At 36.9% G+C, this 20,775-nt stretch overlaps 4 protein-coding genes and 2 long non-coding RNA genes across 9 annotated transcripts; 3 read left to right on the forward strand and 3 right to left on the reverse strand.

The window, feature by feature from the left end:
• Window positions 1-72: 72 nt before the first annotated feature.
• On the reverse strand, window positions 73-10,488 carry LOC122576495 (protein AF-10-like). 2 transcript variants are annotated; one of them, XM_043746885.1, is made up of 13 exons: window positions 9,911-10,488; window positions 9,737-9,816; window positions 9,508-9,672; window positions 9,237-9,434; window positions 8,487-9,152; window positions 8,076-8,407; window positions 6,784-7,257; window positions 6,525-6,708; window positions 6,226-6,439; window positions 5,833-5,985; window positions 5,495-5,759; window positions 5,289-5,417; window positions 73-5,167 (listed from the first exon to the last, which is right to left on the reverse strand). In XM_043746885.1, the coding sequence occupies exons 1-13, from the start codon at window positions 10,017-10,019 to the stop codon at window positions 5,074-5,076; spliced, it is 3,063 nt and encodes a 1,020-aa protein (XP_043602820.1). In that variant the 5' UTR covers window positions 10,020-10,488; the 3' UTR covers window positions 73-5,073. The 2 variants fall into 2 exon arrangements, with proteins under 2 accessions (XP_043602820.1, XP_043602819.1); XM_043746884.1 differs by having other exon boundaries at window positions 73-5,145; window positions 9,911-10,482.
• Window positions 10,489-11,004: 516 nt separating this feature from the next.
• LOC122576500 lies at window positions 11,005-12,217 on the forward strand. The gene is made up of 2 exons (XM_043746898.1): window positions 11,005-11,168; window positions 11,310-12,217. Exon 2 carries the CDS (start codon window positions 11,314-11,316, stop codon window positions 12,022-12,024), a length of 711 nt encoding a protein of 236 aa, XP_043602833.1. The 5' UTR covers window positions 11,005-11,168; window positions 11,310-11,313; the 3' UTR covers window positions 12,025-12,217.
• Window positions 12,218-12,362: 145 nt separating this feature from the next.
• LOC122576498 lies at window positions 12,363-16,753 on the forward strand. 3 transcript variants are annotated; one of them, XM_043746893.1, is made up of 3 exons: window positions 12,363-12,821; window positions 15,739-16,024; window positions 16,135-16,753. In XM_043746893.1, the coding sequence occupies exons 2-3, from the start codon at window positions 15,752-15,754 to the stop codon at window positions 16,624-16,626; spliced, it is 765 nt and encodes a 254-aa protein (XP_043602828.1). In that variant the 5' UTR covers window positions 12,363-12,821; window positions 15,739-15,751; the 3' UTR covers window positions 16,627-16,753. The 3 variants fall into 3 exon arrangements, with proteins under 3 accessions (XP_043602828.1, XP_043602829.1, XP_043602826.1); XM_043746894.1 differs by lacking the exon at window positions 12,363-12,821 and adding an exon at window positions 14,584-15,019; XM_043746891.1 differs by lacking the exon at window positions 12,363-12,821 and adding an exon at window positions 14,584-15,011.
• On the reverse strand, window positions 15,030-16,237 carry LOC122576504. The gene is made up of 3 exons (XR_006319779.1): window positions 16,097-16,237; window positions 15,764-15,971; window positions 15,030-15,677 (listed from the first exon to the last, which is right to left on the reverse strand). It is a non-coding gene; the product is annotated as an uncharacterized LOC122576504 (long non-coding RNA).
• Window positions 16,731-18,055, reverse strand: LOC122576503. The gene is made up of 2 exons (XR_006319778.1): window positions 17,918-18,055; window positions 16,731-17,628 (listed from the first exon to the last, which is right to left on the reverse strand). It is a non-coding gene; the product is annotated as an uncharacterized LOC122576503 (long non-coding RNA).
• Window positions 17,508-19,941, forward strand: LOC122576497. Its single transcript, XM_043746890.1, has 4 exons — window positions 17,508-17,643; window positions 17,845-18,125; window positions 18,218-18,316; window positions 18,724-19,941. Exons 1-4 carry the CDS (start codon window positions 17,565-17,567, stop codon window positions 19,102-19,104), a joined length of 840 nt encoding a protein of 279 aa, XP_043602825.1. The 5' UTR covers window positions 17,508-17,564; the 3' UTR covers window positions 19,105-19,941.
• Window positions 19,942-20,775: the final 834 nt, after the last annotated feature.

A 20,775-nucleotide genomic window follows, 5' to 3' on the forward strand; every position in this document is an offset into this window, starting at 1 on the left:
TTAAAGGATCCATACGGAAGGAACGGAAGGATCTGGAAACAGGAGATGCGTCGATCCAGTGAAACGATGCTGTCGTCGTTTACTCTTCTTTTATTACATGCTTCCGTATGCACAGTTACATTACAAAATCGTATCGCACAGTGATTTACATCCCTGGATTCGGAACCGATCCACGCGACTCCGTGACGACGCTTCTAAATGAATCGTGTGCACCAATGACAAACGAAACTTTCAGTTTTAACTTTCTTGATCGATTAACGAAAAATAGAGAGAGAGAGAGAGAAAGAAAGATTTGAGCGTATGATCATACAGCGTTGTTGTCAGAAGCGTCGTCTTTAGTCAGGTTAACTCCTTTTGTGAGCTCTCGTCCATCCCTTGCGCCTGAGGAAGGCCTTCAATCCTCTAGATTCGACAGTGTAAAATCTTAGCAGATGTACATATAAAAGTGAAACTTTCTAGGCATCCAATTCGAGGCAGAGATCCTAGTCTCATTGACGCTGGTACTCCTGAATTTAAGCCAGTGGCTCTTCTTACTGTTCGACACACGTGCTCTTCACAGTATTACCATATTTTGTCCAATTTAAAATGACAAACTTAAAAAGACATATGCATAGTTTTCACATATAGATTATTGAGAATTTATTAGATATAATTGAACATCCGAATACTTACATTTGTTTCAAATGTATTTTTCAAGACACTTCTGACATATTCTGAGAGCTGGTTTTCATAATAATAATAATAATAAAATAACGATTCCTTTAAAACTGAAAGTCTTAGATCTGGAACCAAAGAACATATAAAGATAAAAGTTCTAATAAATTAGAAGCTAAAATTAGAATTTGTCGATCAAATATAAACATAATACAAAGAAACCGAAATAGAGCATTGACAGAGTTAAACTCAGGATGCCCCTAAGAAATGGACAAGATTTCGGTGAATCGTTACACTAAACGCGTTAAAAAACAATCAGCCTTTTCTCACGTTAGAAAATTCAGTTTTTTCCCCTGTGTGGAAACACATATGGCATTTCGATCGGTATGCTCCTTCCTTTATATCCTTACACGGGTACAATAATAGACGTACGTAGTAGAGGACAGTTTAAAGGTAGCTAGCCACGGAGCAGCCCCGGATTTTTAGCTGCTCATGTTTGTTTCTCACTTGAAAATATACAAAAGACTACCGGAGGACGCGGCAGCCTTTGAAGTGTCCTCGTGATTACATCCTTCTTTTTTAAATCTTTTTACATAAAGCTACCGCTTTCTACAAATTGCGAGCTGTCCCAAGAACGTGGCCCTGTTTGACCCTTGACCTTTTTACAATATCTAGCACACAGTACGCTTTATATTTAACTGGCGCGTTTCTTGGGAAAACCAACAAGTGCATCGAGACAGATAAGTGTTTGTCTCCTTTCCATTTTCCAGTTTCTTTTCTCTTTCTCTTCAAGTAGAATTATTTTACAATATGAGTTGCTTGTTTCTGTTCGCTCGTCCAGAGATTGGGAGGGATATCAGCTAACTCTCGTAGAAAAATGAAAACACGCTTCACAAACGGCGCCAAGATTGGTTCACTTGCACACTTATTTTTTTTCTTTTTTAATTCTTTTTTAACTGTCCAACAGTGACTCTTAGCGAAGAGATCTCGAGTATCAAAATGCTACGGGTACGATCAGTGCCAATATTTCGGCCAATCAAAGCATTGCTGCCGCCTGGACATTGTGGTTTCATAATTTACAATTGCCTGAATGTCTCCTAACGCCAGTTTCTTGGCAAACAAAAGTCTTGTATGCGGGACCAATGGGTCCTGTGTATTCCATCTCCGCTGTACTCGAGCAGCCTCCAATTTATCGTTCGAATAAATAGATTTTTGCTCATTTGTTTCTCGCTGATTCGTCTTTTGGAACAATTAATTTGTTCGAGAACATCATCGTGAGCGTAATAAGTTCTTAATATCAACGAATCTAATGATACATCTAGCCTAAACGCATCAACTCTTGCGTACATAAGTATATACGTACCAAACATTTAAGTTACAATTAAACTACAAGCGAATAGAAAATCCTAATGGACAGAGCCACATTGGGTTTATACAAAATTTATCGGAGAAACATCTTTATCAAAACGCCTTGGTACAATGTTCGTCCAAAAGTTTTCACTGACTTTGAGCGCAAAAACAATTTCCTTTTTTCTTGTCTATTCTGTATAAATCCAATTGCGGCTCAGAATTAGAGAAGACTTTGGTCAAATTAAAGTGAAATTTTCAAGCGACAAAAATCTCCGACAGTCGATCCACATTGGATTTAGGAACACAATAATTTATTTGTACACGAATAATTGAAAAGTGAACACAAAATTAAACGAGAGCATGGAAATGTCGAAATTAGGGAGCGACGTTCTGTTCAATTTACGTTTGTTTCTTTTTATCATCTTCGATCGAGGAAAGGTTTCATCAAGGCGATTCCAATCCCAAAATCTCGAACAACTTTGTTTTCTAATACGTTGCTCGAGTTTAAAGGGAGTTCAATGATTCGATTGCAAAAATTTGGCACGGTCTGCTGTGTGTAAAAATATTATTGTTAACTGCTCTCTGTTTCAACATCACACTTAATATACACGCTTTGTTCTCGCCTCTCTCTCGCTTTCTCTCCCTCACTCTCGCCCTTCTATCGTACCGTATATTATCTTAAACATACAGCGATACTACATTGAAATATAATAAACGCATAAAATACTCTTCATCGGTATAAACGCATTGTTGTCTTTGACGATCACCCGACGTTTTGGAAACCCTTTAGTACTTTTGACTAAGTCATCAGTCATTAATACTCTTTTTTCCATTTACAACAGAGAACACCATATCCATATCGTGCACCTTAAAAAATTATAATTAATTTAATTTTTTAGTATTTTTGGTATTTAAGTACTATGAAGTAACGAAGAATGTAGTATAATAGGTTTGTTTAGGTTCGAAAATGTATGATAACTAGACTGTGAATGTTAGTGAAAATTTATATTTTTATGAATAGGTATAATTAAAAAATTGGAACTTAGGCAAAAGTTTGATTAATCTAATATAAATATTTTATATATTTTTGCATCTATAAATTTGAATTGCACGAATGCATAAAAATCTTCAGTGATATAGTGTTCTATGCTGGATACAATCGAGGTACACGAAGAAAACTCGACAGAATTTTAGTAAATCGATTTTCCCTGAGTGATTGCGTGCTATTCTGAACGCTTGATGTCCTCATGATCTATCACTAAATCGTATTATCAACGCGTTTATCGTACAATTTAAGCCTAAAGGTTCCTCTCGGTTCCCTTTAAAATGATTCGCCTATCTTTCCTCATCGAGAATCGTCTTTCCGCAAAAATAATACTTTCCGACAAAGAACACAAAGTGGTAACGTTTTACGCTACAAAATCTCACTTTCTACTACAAAACGAAAAATATTAGTATATAAATCCTTACTAGCTAGGCATTAATTAAGAACGAAAAAGAAATTCATGAATCTATATTAAGATTAAAACAGATATTCTTTTCAAACGGAAAGACAGATTGTTTCATTGTTAGCAATGCTACTATTTTATCAATTCACTTATTAATTTTTTATTTTGGTGAACCGAGAGACAGAAAATTAGTCTCCCCATTATAATCATTTCCTTATTCTCAACGAATCGAATATTATTCATACAAATGCAGCTCTTATACTGAGCAAATGTCCTTTCATGAAATTTTTCATAGTTCAATTATTTAACAATGATTTCTTTTTTTTTTTGATTATGCGTCTCGTATCGACAAATGTCGAAAATTCAATATTCTTGATAGTCTAGTCGAAGTAAACTGTATGCTGCCATCGAGAAAGACAAGGTACAACAAAAAACAATCGCAAATGAACTCTATGCGAAAACGAAGCGCGTGTGCAACATTCTGTCTAGAAATAACTTTAACCGCTTCCTCAATTTCCGTGTAACGGTCGTAGTTCGATCATCCGCTCTGAAGAAACCATTAAAAACCATCATACTATAAAGAATTATAACTATTCGATCCGTTTCACGGCCATTTTCATTGATGGAAGGCAGTGCTCGAGTTATATATCTAAGTATATAATTTTACATGTATAAGATTAGAATTTACATCGGTTCCAGCCGTGAGACGGATCAATTACGAGACATTTACAAATTTAATATTAAAGATGTAGTCATCCTTGCAAAGCGTTGGCAGTGGTGCGCTAAAGAGAACCCGAGAAACGAATTTTCGTTTGTAAGATGGCGAAAATGAGATGTCTTGGTAGAAAAGATGGGTGACTTTGCCGTACCACTAGACTCACACGCAAATTTCCTTTTTTTTTCTTTTTTTTATATAAAATGTACACCTACTTCGTATTATTATTGCTATCCGTCGCGATAGATTAACTTATAGTCTAAAATTTGTACATATGCGGATTTACTGTTTCATCATACGATGTCGATGACAATGATGAATAATGATAATGATGTAAAGATTGTCTCAGACGTGCTCGATGACGTGCAATCAAAGGAAAAAACGAAAAGAAAAAACGCGTCTCTACTTCTAGATTGCTTTTTTGTTCGAATTTGCAAGGCCTCTGTTATCGCACTTGTATGTGAAGCTAACATAACGTTTGAACTGACAAAACTGCTCTTGAAAATTCGCCAAGAAATGATAGAAACATACATAACGCGTGTATTCGCACGCAATAAAATCGTGAATTACAAGTATCGATAAATGCAAATATTTTCTTCCCGCTGTGTAGAAACTTTCCTTAGTTAGTATGTATTAATCTATCGAATTGATCACACTTTATCGAGCAGAGACCAGTCAGAGATCGAACCAATCAGCAAAGAAGCACGAAGGACAAACGACTTCCCTGTGTTCGTGTTTTAAGGATGGTAGCACGTTTCGGTCGGCGATGACATGTCATCAGGCCTAATATCAGACGCAGTATATTCTTCCTTATTTTCCACCTATCTTCAGCTGGGTTTTCCAGGTGGTCCATGGCTGGGTGGAGAAGGTCCATGTGAATGAAGGTTATGAACATTACCTACTTGATTACTTGCCAAACTGGACATTGTGGGTTGGTACATTGAAGGTATGTAATTGCTCGACGACTGTGGCACTGACCTGAAACATATCAAAGCTCCACCTACTTTCCACGGAAATACGTTTAGCTATACGACATGTTACACAATAGCGCGGTTTCTAACGCCACATTTTAACTAAATCAAATATTGCAAAGCAAAGAAAATAAAAGTGTCGATTTTTACCTCGGTACCCCGCGTAGAGGATCTGGTGTAACAGACGAATTTCTGACGACACCAGGATTACTAGCCGGCGCAGGGGAGACTATATTACTAGGCTGTCCTTGGTGGTACGCGCTTCCGGCCGGACTGTGTCTGTTCACATTAATTAGGAAAAAATAAACTCTGCAGTATCAGTACGCGTGATACTGAATACAGGACAAATATGTTACCTGATGGTTGGACTTGGCTGGGGTGCGACTAACGACGTCCTGTGTTGATACTGTGAAAGTGAAGCTGCAGCTGGAGGTGACGGATCCGGAGGCAGGCCATTTTCTAACGTCGTAGAGTGATTACTGGAGCTCGAGTGTGGCATGTACGTGTTGTTCACTCGTGTTTCCCTGCTCACCCTCGGAACAGGGGCCGCAGCTCCTGGTGGGACTTCGGGATGTGGAACATTAGGATGCGATGGGTTGACTGTTGGGTGTATGTTATTCACTACAATTTAAGAGGATTAAATTTTTAAATGATTATTCCAAATATTAGATATGGAACAATTCGAATAAATTACCTGGGTGAGCACTAGGCTGAGACGTCAGAGGGATTGCAAGTCTAGCGTTCACAGCCAATAAATGATCTCTCCTTTGCAGAAGACTATTTACATGTTCTTCTAACCTAAGGTTCTCTGCTCTCAATTGGTGAAGACACGAAAGTAAAGAAGCGACTGTGGAAAGAATTCCAGGCTTCAAAAAACTTCTTATTTAATCCATTTAAGCGTTAATAGATCAAACGAGCTGGGAAGCAACATACTTTGCATTTTGATTAAATATTTTTGGTGTACAAATTCATCATTGCAAAAAAAATACAGTAAAAAGATGGTTCATGCATTTCTTTTTAGTTAAAAATCCCCGATTTTACCAAACCCATGCGACTGAAAGCATATTTTTCCTTGCCGTACACTCACTGTCAAAGTGTTGGGCTTGCTCCATCAGAAACTGGCTTCCTTGCTCCCATTGTCTCTCTAAAAGTTGGTCAAGCGTTTGGGGTATTGCTCCACCGCCCAAAGAACCGGTGCTGGTTGTACTAGCGTTAGTGTTGGCGTTGGTGTTGGTATTGTTAGTGGCATTAAAAACCGAAGAAAATGATGTAGGCTGTGCACCTGTTTGATTGGATCGTATCTGTAAAATAATATATTAGGATAAAAACACAAAATCTCAAAACATAAATTTTCGCCTCGTTTTATTTTATTTCAAAGATACTTACAGATGCAATCACTCGACTGTGTAGCTGTGGACCAACCAAATTCGTTGTAGGATTACTAGCTTCCGTAAAAATAGAATGTGCTTCAAGTTCCTGGGAAAGAGTATCAGACATTTTTTGTGCCATTGTGGAGGTTGGGTTCAACTGATTTCCTAGCATATGTGGTGCACTAACTCCATTCTGGAATCTGATAGATATTACAAATTAGCATATGTACAGTAATATAAAACACTTTATTATAGCAATCATCTTTATTTCTTACAATTTTATATCCTTCTCTTCTTTTGGGTTTGTGAGAGTCGGAGTACTGGATGCAGAAGGTGTTGGCGTTATGGAAGCAGCGCTAGCACTTTTCCGTTTCTTCCTTCCAGGCCCACTACTGCTCATACTCTCAGAACCAGGACTGCTAGGTGGAGATTCCTTGACAGTAGGTCCCATGTTGTTTGCAGATCCAGAACTAATGTTACTAAAATGACCACCGCTCAATGTTGGTCCTTGAATAATTGATGGTACAGGTGCCACGGTTACAGCAGGTGGAGGAGTTTGATGATTACTTCTTCCTCCTCGTTTAGATGTTGTTACCACTGCACTGCTAGATACTGATGTTACCACGGAAGAAACTGGCTGAGACTGCTGTTGTTGCGTCTGAGACTGTACTTGTGGCAGTGCTGGTTGACTATTCGATGATCCACGTTTCGGTTTTCGAGGCTTTTCTTGCTTATCTGACGATTGAGAACTGAGAAAGCAACGAAATGAAGATTTATTCAGTGATTTATTCAGGTTTATTCTTTTTGTGCGGCCTTGAAACTAAGAATACTCGAGAAGTTCTGGAAAATTGATTTGTTATATAAAATTCAAAACAAACGGACCGTTGCGCACTGCCATTTACATCACGTTACTCCTTTCCTTCGTTCGTTGCCCTTGAGGCCCCTTGAGGTAGAAAAAACAAACATAACCTCAAAGTATCCTTAAAGCTACAGACGAATCAGAGGACGTCAAAAAAAATCACAGTCGTTCACAATAATTTCTGTCAGAATCTGATTACAATTTACATCACACAAAAGCGAAATAGAAAATTCTCCTGAATTCATTTTTGCATTCGTACAACTCGTAACTCGTCGTCGCGAACACCTTCCAATCGCCACGATGTTTTCCGGAGATTTTACATAACGCAGTCGCATCCTTGATGAAACGATATTTTTCACAGTACCATAAATCCATATGCAACAAGATTTTTTCTACCTGAATGTTTTTTACGAAACGCAAGAAGAGGTTAAAAACAAAGAGGCTTGTTTATCCAGCTAGTCAGCCATTTTGATACCTCCTGTTTTGGCGCGCATTTCAAATTACCCGCAACACTCACGATTTTTCTTAATTTTAACTTTTCTTTTTATATTACAAGTACATACACGCATGTTACAAATATAATTATATTATATAATATTAATATTAGTTAAAAGGTTTCAAATGATAATAATAATCATTAACGTTATTATTAAATGGACATTTTACATAGGAAAAAATACCAGTACCAAAATTTAAATGTAAACTTACCGAGACCTCTTAACAGGTGCTTCTTCAGATATAAATCTTTCAGAATTCGACATAGCACTCGTCCTCGGTTCCGTAGTAGCTGCGGTAGTTATGATACTCTGTTGTAATTGCTGGTATAACGTTGGAGCACTCGTCACCACACTCTGTACCGTATTGGACAACGAAGTCGCGGTCAGTGGAACAGATACGACTATACTATTCGATGTGGTTGTTGGTGATTGAGTAACAACCGATGATTGGGATTGCGTTACTGCCATTATCACAGGTGTAGTGGTCACTTCAGTGGTGATTGGAGTACTTGATGATGACTGAATGGGGCTCTCCACCTTTAACTTAACAAAAAAGTTTCAAAATATAAAACATCGAAACACAAAGTTTGTAATGAAAATTGTCGTACGAATTCTTATTTACTTTTTTCGACTTTTCCGGCTCAGTGTTCGTACTCAAACTTGTCGCTTCCGTTATGGTTGTCTGCACGTTATTGCTCGATACAGCTTGTTGTACAACAGAACTCACAGCAACCACAACCGAACCGCTGGCTTCGGAACTGACTGATTGATTTGAATTTTCATTTCCTATTACCGTCGGCGTTCGCGCCCCTGTCTTTCTCTTTTTACTATGGCTCGAAGTTTTGTTCGACGACGAGGAGTTCGATTTCGTTTGTCCACTATTTTTGTGGCTGGAACTCGAGTTCGAACCGGATTTAATGGTAGCGGCGGCCACCGCGGCAGTGGTGGACGCGGTGCCGTCATGTCCGAACACACTCTCCGACTGGGTGACGATCGTCTCTACGAAGTTGGAAGTGGTGAATTTACTGGAATTTGTGGTGTTGTCTTTGGGTGTATTACGGCCGCTACTGCTTTTGTCGTCAGCAACGCCATTTATTTCTAGACTTGGACTAGTATTCGATTTGTTTTTAGAATTTGTAGCTGATTTGGAACTTGAACTCTTTCGTTTACCACTTGACGAAGATTTTATCGGAGTCTCCGCTTCCTTTTCAGGAGACGAGTCTGACGAACCATTATCAGCGGGTATTGGCTTATAAGGTGGTATTGTTTTTACATTACCACCTTTTTTCTGTAAGTGAAACGATCAAATTGTTACTGGAATCGATCGATTCGATTTCGTCGAGATTTTGGTTTTAAACAGTATGACACACACCAATTTCGAGTAATGATGCTGACAATATCCACAGTATTTAACATTATCTAGATAATTGCCAGCTTCTTCACAGAGCAAGCCAAGAGCCTGAGCACAAGTAACATGAAATTGCTGCCTGCAGCCAGTTTTGTTGCACTGCATACAGGCTCCCACATTTGCTCTACTACCCCTTCCTTGTTCCTCACAAATATAACATGACTGTAACAACCACATTACATACTTTATATTAAACAATCATTAACAAATCTACCTTAATTTGGGATGTCTTTACCTTACTGAATCTTTCAGATGGTATCAATTGCAAAATAATTGGTTCCATTGTTGTCACGTTACCAAACCTAACTTCAGGTATATAAAGCGCACAAACCACATGTGCCCATCCAGCCTGATCGGTTCTCTTAAGAGCACCATCTCTGCTCGGACATAATTCGCAGCGCTGCAAAACAATTTGACACCCAAGTAAACAATGTACTTCTCAGAGTAATAATTATGAAACTTACTACACGGGCACTACGTTCCTGCGACTCACACTTCCTGCAGTACCATGGTCCCGTAGGTACCGTAACGATACCATAACAAGCTATAACAACATTAGGATGTAACATTACAATTGTATACCCTCAATTCTAAGCATACAACTCTACGCAGAAGAAGAATCAACGTAACAAACAAACCTTGGTGTACAGCAACTGTACAACCTTGGCCATCACAATACACCAGTGGATTTTCAGTCCAACCCCTCTCGTCAGAACACACGCAGCACCCTCCAAGCATCTCCTTCATGCTGTGTTCCAAGCAATTCGGAAGACGAGACTAGCATGAGGAGCTAGGCGAGCCGTAAGCGGAGATGTAACGCGAGGTAACCTCGCTTTCGCAATTGCATCCTGGCAACGTGCGATTCTCAACTCGTTTCTTCTTTGACTATTCTCCTCGATGCTTGTGGACACGCGTGACGCATTCAACGGTGAATCGTGGCTTGGAATGCGCGACCCCACGTTGCCCGTTGCCCGCACGATTCCACACCGTGGGAACACGAAGCACCGAGACCGAGGCGCTTTCAAAGTAACGTGCACCGGCTGTTCTTTAAAGAAATACCGTTTCGAAACGTGCTCGAACGGTTTGTTATTTACAACGGCGCTCTATTTGTTTCGCTGGTCGGCCATCTTATTTTGTTGTTGCGCCTTGCGTGCGCACGCGCATCCGCGCGCTCTACCGCGAAAATATTAGAGCGTGTTCAAAAATCGGCCGACGTTTACTTACTTTATAGTAGCTTCTTTTCGTCCGTGCTTCTTTCATAACAGTTATCAGACTGGATTTTTACGCATTTATGGGAAGTTTGAAGCTGTAAAAATGTACACAATACATGTAATATGTAAAAATATATAAAATATATAACTACAGTATTTATCATATTTGGTAAATGGAACAAATTTCTATTTAAATACACCTTCTTTAGTTATATCTATAAAAATATAAAAATATATAAATTCAATTTACTATTATTCACTATTTATAAAATTTCCTTCTTTCTTTTCCATTGAAATATGGATTCCAAATTTTCGATTTATAAACATTAAATTATTTCTTTTTTTATTTACCTATAGATTCTTACATGCTTTCAAATTGATGCTATTAATATTTCTTCGTCAGAATTTTAAAGGATATAGAAGATTAGTATGTGAAGGCTAGTTTAGAGATGGGAATGAATCACGTGCTCTATCAATGAATATGTTATGATCCGAATTCCAATATCGACCAATCAAAACCCTAGTTTACAATTCTACTTATGTGTAACACCTTCCAACAATTTACATTTAAGTAGAGTGAGTCCATTACACGACTAATTGTGATGTAACGAGAAACATCGACTTATAACATATTTCTGTTACCAATATAAACAAAAAGTTACATAATATAGAACTATCAATTCAGGTATACATAAATAAAAGACAATAGAATAAACAGTAACTCTGCTTCAGGTGAAAGAGTGATTTAATGAATGAAATAAAAATACGATGGTAAAATAGATTTCTAACTTACTGACATCTTCATTTTTAAAATATTGATACATAGAAAAATGGAATCAAATAACGATCAATATACTTTCGAATGGGCGAATGACACTCACTTATCGGAGATTTTATCTTTCTTACATGAAAATTTCGATAAGGAAGAGACCATGTTGAAAAGTTTGAGAGATAATAATTCGTTAACAATAGAGGATGAAGAATCGATGAGGATCGATCACGAGCGACTGATACGGGCAATTTTCGCTTTTTCACCTTGCATCATAGCGATAGGAAAATCATCGAAAAAAATCATCGGAGTAAACCTAATGATAGTTAGCAAGAATTCGAAGTCAGATGATGGTGCTGATGGCGTATCCGCTGCCTTTAGCAACAATCCTCCTAAAAATGAATTAATGAAACAATATTTCAACTATTTATCCGAGATCAGTGAAACGGCTGATTTATATGGGAAGTTTCCAAACTCTAAGGCAGCCGTGGAATTTTATGCGGTTGCTGTGGATAGAAATTATCGTAGACAAGGACTTTCAAGGTCACTAATGGCTGAAGGAATTTCTTTCGCGAAAAATACTGTGAAAGACGTCGGATTCATATTTGGTGTGTATACCTCTTTGTATTCGAAAAAAGCGGCGGAAAGACTCGGACTAAAAAGCGTTATGGACGTAGATCTTTTACACTACAAAGATAATGATGGGCGACCTATTTTTCAAGACACTCCGCCGCATAATGTTGTTTCTGTTATGGTCTTGCAACTTATTTAAAATTTTCCAGATGGCATGTATCGTACAAAAAAGTGTACAAATGTATGTTTCTGTTAAAAAGTATATGAGCTAAAATCGAGTATTCTGTATCTTTCAGTTCTCATACGCCATTTAATTGTATAATAATTACTGTTTCTAAAAATGTATTATTAATAAAAATAATTATTAATAAATATTACTTTGAGACAACTTATTCAGCAGTTTTATATTAAATATTAAATTAATTTAATTTCATACTAAATAATTTATCTATAATCATTGTTTATTATATATTAATTACTCGTATCACTTACTTAATTAGTACTTATTATCTATACTCTCTATTATCGCTTCAATACATTTTTCATCATCACTATAATTAATTACCAACTGTAAAGCGCGTGAAAGACATTTCTGATTTATATTCATGCATCTTTATATGTTTGCTCGAGCGATCGATCAAACGCTAGCGCTAGAAACTGGACAGCTTGGTCTATTGCAACTTTCTTGTTTGACAGCCTGAATGGCTGCGATCCAATCGAACAATTCTTCTTCCTAAGAACATTCGTCATTTGATATTGCTATAGAATGCGATAACGTCAACTACATAACCATATGATATCTTGTTCTGGGAAGTACCAAGACTGCATTGAAAGTCCCGCGAATCAAATTGACTATTTTACGTGTTACACTACGGTTATAATATCTTAGTTCTGCTCTACCAATTGCAATTCGCTAAAGTTGATCTACAGAAGCGGAGTCGAAATTTTGGAACGCAATATATCTACAAACACATACAAAGAGAATTATACATTATTGTAAGTAATTTGAAATTCCTTTTACAAAATTTTTGGTAATAAAAATTGATATAGTCGTTAGTGACAATTCAAAGAAACGTGCCTCATGATTTATCTATTAAAGAAGTATCTAGGTTGTTATCGATAGAAGTTCCCGGTAGTCGGTTTGAACTTCTCGCTTCTTCACAACATGGTTTTTTATGTCTTCGGTGATAGATTTTGTAACAGTGTATTTCTGAAATGTCACAGACATTAGACATAGTATTTTAATATCTGCTATTCATTATATCTGCTTTTCATTATTGCTTGAATTTTTTTTAAAATTATTAAGAAATACGAAATGACTAATATTGTCGTCATAAAATAGAAAATACAGTACCTTTCGTTATGAAGTATTTTTTTCAAAATTTTCCAACGATAAAATAAACGATAAATAAAAGGATAAAATAAAAGGACGATGCGCCCTCTCGTGTTAAGAATTAATATTCTTTCTCGTACAATTTCATCGAACAATTCGGAGATTTCAAACTTAGAAATCCGTTAGCGGTGTTGCAACAACATTGCTTTATCCTGGATCGCTTCAATTATCATTTACGGAATTGCCAATTAATATTATCAATCGTAAAATCACTGATACGTTTCCACATCGGCACATTTACAAATCCATCTACTATAATCTATCTGCATCCATGCTATCCGCCAATTTTGGAAAACTTCAAAATTAACACGAACGTGCAAAACTTTTGCAAAAAGCAAAAACATGGAACATATGTGGATTGATTAGAGAAAGTTCTGTACTAATTGGGGATGTTTCTGAAAAAAGCAGGTACAAATTAATGGTACAAGTATTCTACACAAATGACTTTGTTTGTTTCGAATGACAGATCTGCTGATCTTCGGGCAATTTGGAAATCGTGTTTTCCAGACTATCCAAGATAGCTATATCTTGTGTGGTACTGTCCGCTTGAAATTTAGACGACTACAGCTTTAAGACTGACAAGGAACGCTATTCGATTGATGACAGAATCACACAGACTTTTCGACACGATTCGAAAGGATAGACTATGAAGCTCGCAAAAATATTTCTAAAAATGTTATTGGCAATTGGTTTAGGACTTGATCCTACTTTTGTTTATTGTATCTTTCTGCAATAAATCAGAAGAAAGTAAACAAAAGTTTATCTCGTACGGTGACAGCCTACATGACGTGTCACGTCGCGACGGAACATATCTTTTGACAAAGAGAGTCTCTCTATATTATAATATTAATATTTATTATATTTATAGTTGCTATGTTAATATTAAAAAATATTTCCATAGACAAAGTCGCTAAAATCGCCATCTGAAGCATAATGGACCTTCTTCGCAAAAATAGATCTAGCTCCTAGCAACCAATTATCAGTAGCATCTCTAAAACATTCTTTCGAATGTTATTGTAATGTTATTCGAATGGTATTGAAAATTCCATCATCAATCGAATGGCTTGCCAGTGGAAAATCTTGAACAACGAAGAATTTCAAGTTTATGGCCACTTATGGCCAATGAACAATCCTCAATGAAGATTTGGTTCATTGACTAATTAAATTAGCTTTACACACGGTTAACGACCTCTGATGGCTTGTGGATCGACTAAATTTATCTCTGCGGCACTTTCATCAGCTCCCCCTCCCTCCACCCATCCCCAACAAGTTGACACATGACCTTGTATGCAGCTATATGGTTCCACTGACTCGCATATATCACATTTCTCAAACGGGTATCGCATTGTTGTCGAGTATAATGGGTTCATTCGACTCCAAAGAATTCCTCGCTATCCGTTCACCTCATAATAAATCGTAAATGTTATACGTCATAATGGCAGATGCACTTGCTTTCCAGTTGATAGAATTGTTTAAAAAATTGAAATTTCTTTATCGGGTCGGAATTGTGTGTTTGTTTTCGATCTCGTTCGACCGATTTGGTCAGTTATTTTAAGAGATATGAGGACAAAGAGAGCTGATGGAAAAATTGGAGAAATTCTAGTGCGCGTAAAATGCGATAACATTGTTGGTGTGTCTTTCAAAACACGGTACATAGGTGCCGTTTTATCCATCAACCGATAGCTTGGTAATCGATGGTGTTAGGTCGTCTTGTATTCTTATGGAAGTGGCGACTGATCATGGCCAGTGTAGCGTGATCCAGCGTTGTCTGCGCATCTGTCAGTCAAAATGAGGTGAGGAGGTATAAAATTAAACTGTGATTCGTTAGAATTATTAACGCGATTTAGTAGCTTTCTGGCAGACAGATAGTGAATCGAGTAATCCGCGTCGAAAGTTGTGATCCTAATTTTTTAACTAGTTAGCTATTTTCGACGAGTATACTCGTCGTGAAGAAATAGAAATATTTTGCTTTATGACGAGCTCTGTCAGTAATAGAATTCAAAAATAAAACAGTCATTTCGTTTCAACTTAATTCTATATTATAACAGCCACACATACTCTGTATTTGACGAGTATACTCGTCATCGCATACTTTTTGCGACACACTTTAAGTACACACTTTCCAAAGTTCTCAAAGAGGTCGCAACAGCTAACCGGCTCATATTAGTTGCGCTGATTGGTTACAGTACTTGTTATAATATTAGTTAGATGAAACATGGACTTTCTAAGTCCAACATTTTTCCATAAATATCCGTTGTCTAATAATGACATTCAGAGAACATTTTGTTTTCTTTATGATTTACATAATATAAGAAGAAAATTTCTATTTGTAGGTACTATTATATCGTATAGAAAGATGGAAAGAAAATTTTTCAGGACGCAATTGAGATAGGCAAACGTTTCATAATTTATAAGTTCGTCAGTGTGTCCCATCACACGCACTTCCCTTGTCACCTTTTCTAATGTAAATATAGAATAAACATTGTATTAGTTATTTCAAATAATTGTATTTGTGTTTAGGAAACGAAACGGAATGCCGCCGTACCGAGTCTGGGGTTCCACAGAGAATAGGGCCATCGACTTCGAGTCCTTGACGAACGAAACTCTGGAAGGAGCTCTGAATGTCATGAGAAAGAGCTTCTTTGTCTACGAGAGCGTATCCAGAGGTGTAGACCTACTCTCAGAACCTGGTGCATCAGAAGAACTCGAGAAACTTTGCCTGGATGCTGCCAAGGATGGCGTCAGTGTAGTGGCTGTGGACATATACAGTGGAGAAGTTATTGGAGTGGCTTTTAACAAGCTGCAGGTAAATAAAAAGAATGAGAAAGCCAAACCGTACTGCTAGATATGAGTTTGTACGAATATCTACGATAATTACCGTACAGCCATTAAAAAGACACTGTCTTCATTGTCCAGGTCCTTAACAGTTCATCAGAGAAGAGCGCTTTCGAGATATTCAGTGAAAACTGCAAGTACAAGTCATCGAAAGCTCTAGTGGACTTCATGATCGACATAGACGCTAAGATGAATTTATTCAAGCACTATAACACCGACTGTATTTTTGAAATAATGTTCTTGGCTACCTTGCCGAATAATCAGAAGCGTAGGATAGGGGAACTATTGGTATCTACATCCATAGAAGTTGCAAAAGAGTTGAAAAAGGGAAATGCCGTGAAGACACCAGTCACGATAAATGGCGACAATACGATACAGAATCTGGAAGCAGTGCCTAACCTAGTGTCTGCTATCATGACATCAAACTATTCACAGAAGATTTCAGCAAAGTGTGGATTCGAGAGCCTGGTATCAACCAACTACAAAGAGTTCCAGTTTAATGGGAAATCTTTCAACGAGAGGATAGGGAACGAACACTTGAACTGTCTCCTAGTGGCTAAAAGATTATTTTAGACTGAATGTAACTAGTTAGGACACTAATTTATTATTGGACTGCGGATTTCTATGAATTTGTGGCAGATCGAAAGATGCGAGGATGTATATAATGTGCAAAAATATATAATATAATAATATGTTAATATTGCTATATTGTTAGACGATACAAATCTCTGTGTAGATTCTATTCTTTTTTTTTTTATAAAAATATGAATTTTTATGAATATCCATAATCTACTTATTAAGAAGGAATTTGATACTGATAGGTTTATCTTTAGAGAAACAACAGAAAATACATATTTTCTTGCATAAAATTGTACAATACGAAGAAAATTGGCTTAGTTTCTATATATAATTCCACGACCTTGCGTTATTAAGTTAATCTGATTGTTGTAATCGAGTTTAGAGCGCTTGAACGCGATAAGGTAGCACATGTATAGTGTGTCTGCAGATAATTTACTAATCAGTGAAGAGTACTAGTTAAAAATATTCTGTTACACACGTTATGCCTTATTCCGTCATAACATACAGGAGAAACAAGTATTATTCAAGTATTATTATATCAAGGGATTTTTTGCAATAAGCAAATTGTTCTTTATCGATCCTGCTTTTGAATCGTTCTTTTATCTATCACGTCCGAGTACTCGACATGATAATCTTTATTTATGAACGTGTCCTAAATAATGCAAGCAGTTCAAAGTACTCGCTTTGAAAAACAATAGTGCGTTGATTATAGTTCTACAACTTATACGCAGATAATATGAGCGTTTCTCCGATATGCATTAATTGGACTTTGAAAACTGAAGCGGAGGCTGCTTATCAAGACACCAGAGCTGTGCCAACAAAGGCCTTAATAGACAGAGTGTAGGTCGCTTGGAAGAAACTACTCGAATTTAGCTTCATTCTGTCGTCGCACATGCAGCCGGGAACATCGTTTTTTCCTCAAATATTGGTCTATGACTGAGTTATCGCTGCCAGCTGTCTCAGCACGTGTTGCTTCTTATCCGTTTCTTTATCAGCCTGTCAAAACAACAGGTAACAGATAAAAACGCCTTTCATCTTGAATAAAATTGATAAAACAATTAGTCGAACATTGAATCACAGAAATTTATATAAAAATCTATATTATCTATATTTATCATAATTGTTAATCGTGAAGCTTCCTCGGAGAAAGGATTCATGAGACAAAATGTTGTATTTTAATTAAGTTGGATTAAGTCCTGTTGGAAATTTTAGTTCCAGTTTTACCATTTCGCTTCTCGGCCATGTTTCTGGAGTCTGATGATGAACTGAACTACAAACTACTCACCAGAGACAAAGTAGAGGATGTTTTGGCTATACAGGCTCAGACCATGAAACAGGAAAATCTGGCAATAGGTTTGGGGATGTTTGAAGAAGATGGAGCTCCAGAAGAGATGTTGTTAGTCTTCAAGGAAGTCATCAAAGATGGTACCACGTTGATGGCTGTTGACAAGAAGACGAATGAATTAGCAGCGGTGGCGTTCAACAAACTTCATGCAAGTTTTCTTTCATTTCCATGGTAGCTAGCCACTTTTTTCTCCAACTTTCTCTAAGTGATTTTCACCGAACGTTTTCTATCACTTTGAAGGCTAGACCGAAAGAAGGAGTAAAGGATGAGTTAGAGGTGTTCATAGAGGAGAACCTGAGACACCAGACGTGCAGGCAGCTTGTCAAGCTTCTCGATGACGTAAGTGTCTCTTGATGATTGGCTAAATTGCCTCGTTTAGATCAAGTGTTATCTTCAATTTGTTCGGTAATTGCTTTGCTACCATCACAGGCTCTATTTAGAGACTCGGAAGATCTAGATGTATTTTTGAACTTGATTAAGACGTTTCTTGTGACTGCAACAGTACTAGTTTATCTTCGGAGCTGAAGCTATGAATTCCAAACCACGCGCTAGTTCACTTCTTCGCACCAATCAATGAGATCAATAATGAATCGAAACAAATTCGTGGACTTGGTCTGTTTTGGAATTCGTGACTTCAATTAGAGTGTCATCAATAGCAACCAAAGCGTTATTAGAACAGTCTTTTCTTAAATTTTCTTAAAGAAACCAACTAAGATTAATTCTGCTGTTTCTTGGTCCAAGAACAGACTCAGTGCAGCGTGGATATTTTTGAGAGGAACAATGCAAATGGGGCGTTGGAGCTGTTTTATCTTGGCACCAATCCACGTTACCAAGGCCGAGGGATCGGCCGCCAAATGGTAGAAAAGTGTATCGAGTTCGGTCGAGGACTGTTGAACGGTACAATGAAGAGAACATCGATCGACGGTGACGTTCTAGAGCAGCACGTGCTCCCAGAGATAATTTTCGGTGTATTTGCCTCCAACTACAGCCAAAGAATCGCAGACAAATTGGGTTTCGAGGTTTTACATGAGTTTCGATACGAAGATTACAGCTTTGCTGGCAGAAAAATGTCCGAGAGGATAGGAGACGTTCATAGAACGGCCAGGTTGCAGGTTTTGAAACTTTAAAAAGAACTAAGACGTGCGAGAGATAGGTTCTATAGTGAGATCTTTGATGTTATGCTGTTGTGAGAGTTAAGAGTCTATGAAAACTGTAATATTTGGAATGGTTAATAAATGGTACTAATATGTACCATTTAATGAAATATTTTTCTTAATCAAGAAATATTATCAGTATTTTTTGTTTGTAGAACCTTTCGAGATATGAATATAATATTCCAAGAAAAATAAAGCACGAAGGAATCCAAATGGTAATTTAGTTTGTCTCGCTATGCCATGGGTTTTATCAGACACATTTTATTGTCAGATATTAAGTAACAATTAAATAATTAAAACTCTTTGATAGAATAACGTTCGAATTTACATTCAGATTCGTTCTCAATCTTAAACTAAAATTCAAATTCAAATATCAATTTGAATTTAGTAATTGAATAAATATCGAAACTAGTTCTAGCTAGTCATTTTTAAAAGACGCATTTCACCATCCATCATGAGAGGATTTCAGAGGAAAAAAGAAAGCAGTGATGGGCAGAATCAGTACGAGGGCACTCGAGATGAATATCAAGCTCGACAGTGAAGAGATTCTACGTTATCTCACGAGTGTCTCGTGGCTGGTACATAATTAACTTCATTAGTCGGTGCCTGCTTTTCAGTAACTTAATTGATCTTGTTATTCAAACGAGTGGACGACGAGTGGTCGAGTGACAAGAAGATGAGTTTTATACGACGACCTTTTTTTTTTTACCTTTTTTATATAAGTATATATATGTATGTATTAACACATTTACAATCCGGTACATAATTGTTGAATATAGTGAATATATTGAGCGTAATTATGAATCCAAACATCGACCACGGGAATACGCTTATTTTCCTTTCTTTTTTATCAAATTGCTTTTTTACAAAATCCCCTCTTTTCAATACTACATGCGTACTGTTACGGGAGGTGCTTTTGAGGAGAAATGCAATGCGTTACATGAAAAAATTGTAACAGAATTTCTCAATTAAGATATTTTACAAATATACTTAAGAATTTCGATCCAAAATTATTAAGAGCAGTTCTCCTCATTCTCGTAATATCCTTTTTATGTTAATTTCGTCGCATCCCATCGCCGAAATTTTCGATTCCACTTATTTAAAAATTTCAACTTCGCGTCCGCCAAAAAATTCTACAACTTAATTAGACAATTAATGAAATATTTTTCATATCTCGATAAATTTAAGTTTATTATATTCCAATACTAACGAACATCAAAGCTTTTAATCCGCGATTGTAAATCAAATTTGAAAAATCCTAATAAAGAAAATTACAAAAGTAAACGATTGAACAATTTGTTAAGTGCGGAATTAATTTGGCGGACCGGAAGTCGAAGATTCTACTGTATACGAGCTACGGTTGGAATAGTTAACGTTATATTCACGGGGAAGACACCCAGTATAAATATATATGTATATGTATATATATTATGTGTGTATATATACGGCACTGCTGATCGCTGGTAAATAGTATTTTTTTTTTTGTTAAGTTTTGTAAAGCGTCTATCTGAAAGAGATGCGAAATACGCGTTTATCGTTTCGCATTGCTTAGCATGTCGCGCGCTAATTTACCATTGTAATCAGTATTCGAACGCACTACGGTCCTTTTATAAAAATATTCAACCACAAGCAACCAGATAAATG

The sequence above is a fragment of the Bombus pyrosoma genome, linkage group LG16, assembly GCF_014825855.1.
Source record: "Bombus pyrosoma isolate SC7728 linkage group LG16, ASM1482585v1, whole genome shotgun sequence".
Lineage (NCBI taxonomy): Eukaryota > Metazoa > Arthropoda > Insecta > Hymenoptera > Apidae > Bombus > Bombus pyrosoma.

Excerpts from the sequence above, each read along its gene's own strand:
- LOC122576495 (XM_043746884.1), bottom strand. The coding sequence starts at position 10,019 with ATGAAGGAGATGCTTGGAGGGTGCTGCGTGTGTTCTGACGAGAGGGGT. Across the intron at positions 9,435-9,507 it reads CATCTGAAAGATTCAGTAAG|TCATGTTATATTTGTGAGGA; the intron begins GTAAAGACATCC and ends TGGTTGTTACAG. Across the intron at positions 8,408-8,486 it reads AGCCGGAAAAGTCGAAAAAA|TTAAAGGTGGAGAGCCCCAT; the intron begins GTAAATAAGAAT and ends TTTTTTGTTAAG.
- LOC122576500 (XM_043746898.1), top strand. The coding sequence starts at position 11,314 with ATGGAATCAAATAACGATCAATATACTTTCGAATGGGCGAATGACACT.
- LOC122576498 (XM_043746891.1), top strand. Across the intron at positions 16,025-16,134 it reads TGGCTTTTAACAAGCTGCAG|GTCCTTAACAGTTCATCAGA; the intron begins GTAAATAAAAAG and ends TTCATTGTCCAG.
- LOC122576497 (XM_043746890.1), top strand. The coding sequence starts at position 17,565 with ATGACTGAGTTATCGCTGCCAGCTGTCTCAGCACGTGTTGCTTCTTAT. Across the intron at positions 17,644-17,844 it reads TCAGCCTGTCAAAACAACAG|TTCCAGTTTTACCATTTCGC; the intron begins GTAACAGATAAA and ends TGGAAATTTTAG. Across the intron at positions 18,317-18,723 it reads TTGTCAAGCTTCTCGATGAC|ACTCAGTGCAGCGTGGATAT; the intron begins GTAAGTGTCTCT and ends GTCCAAGAACAG.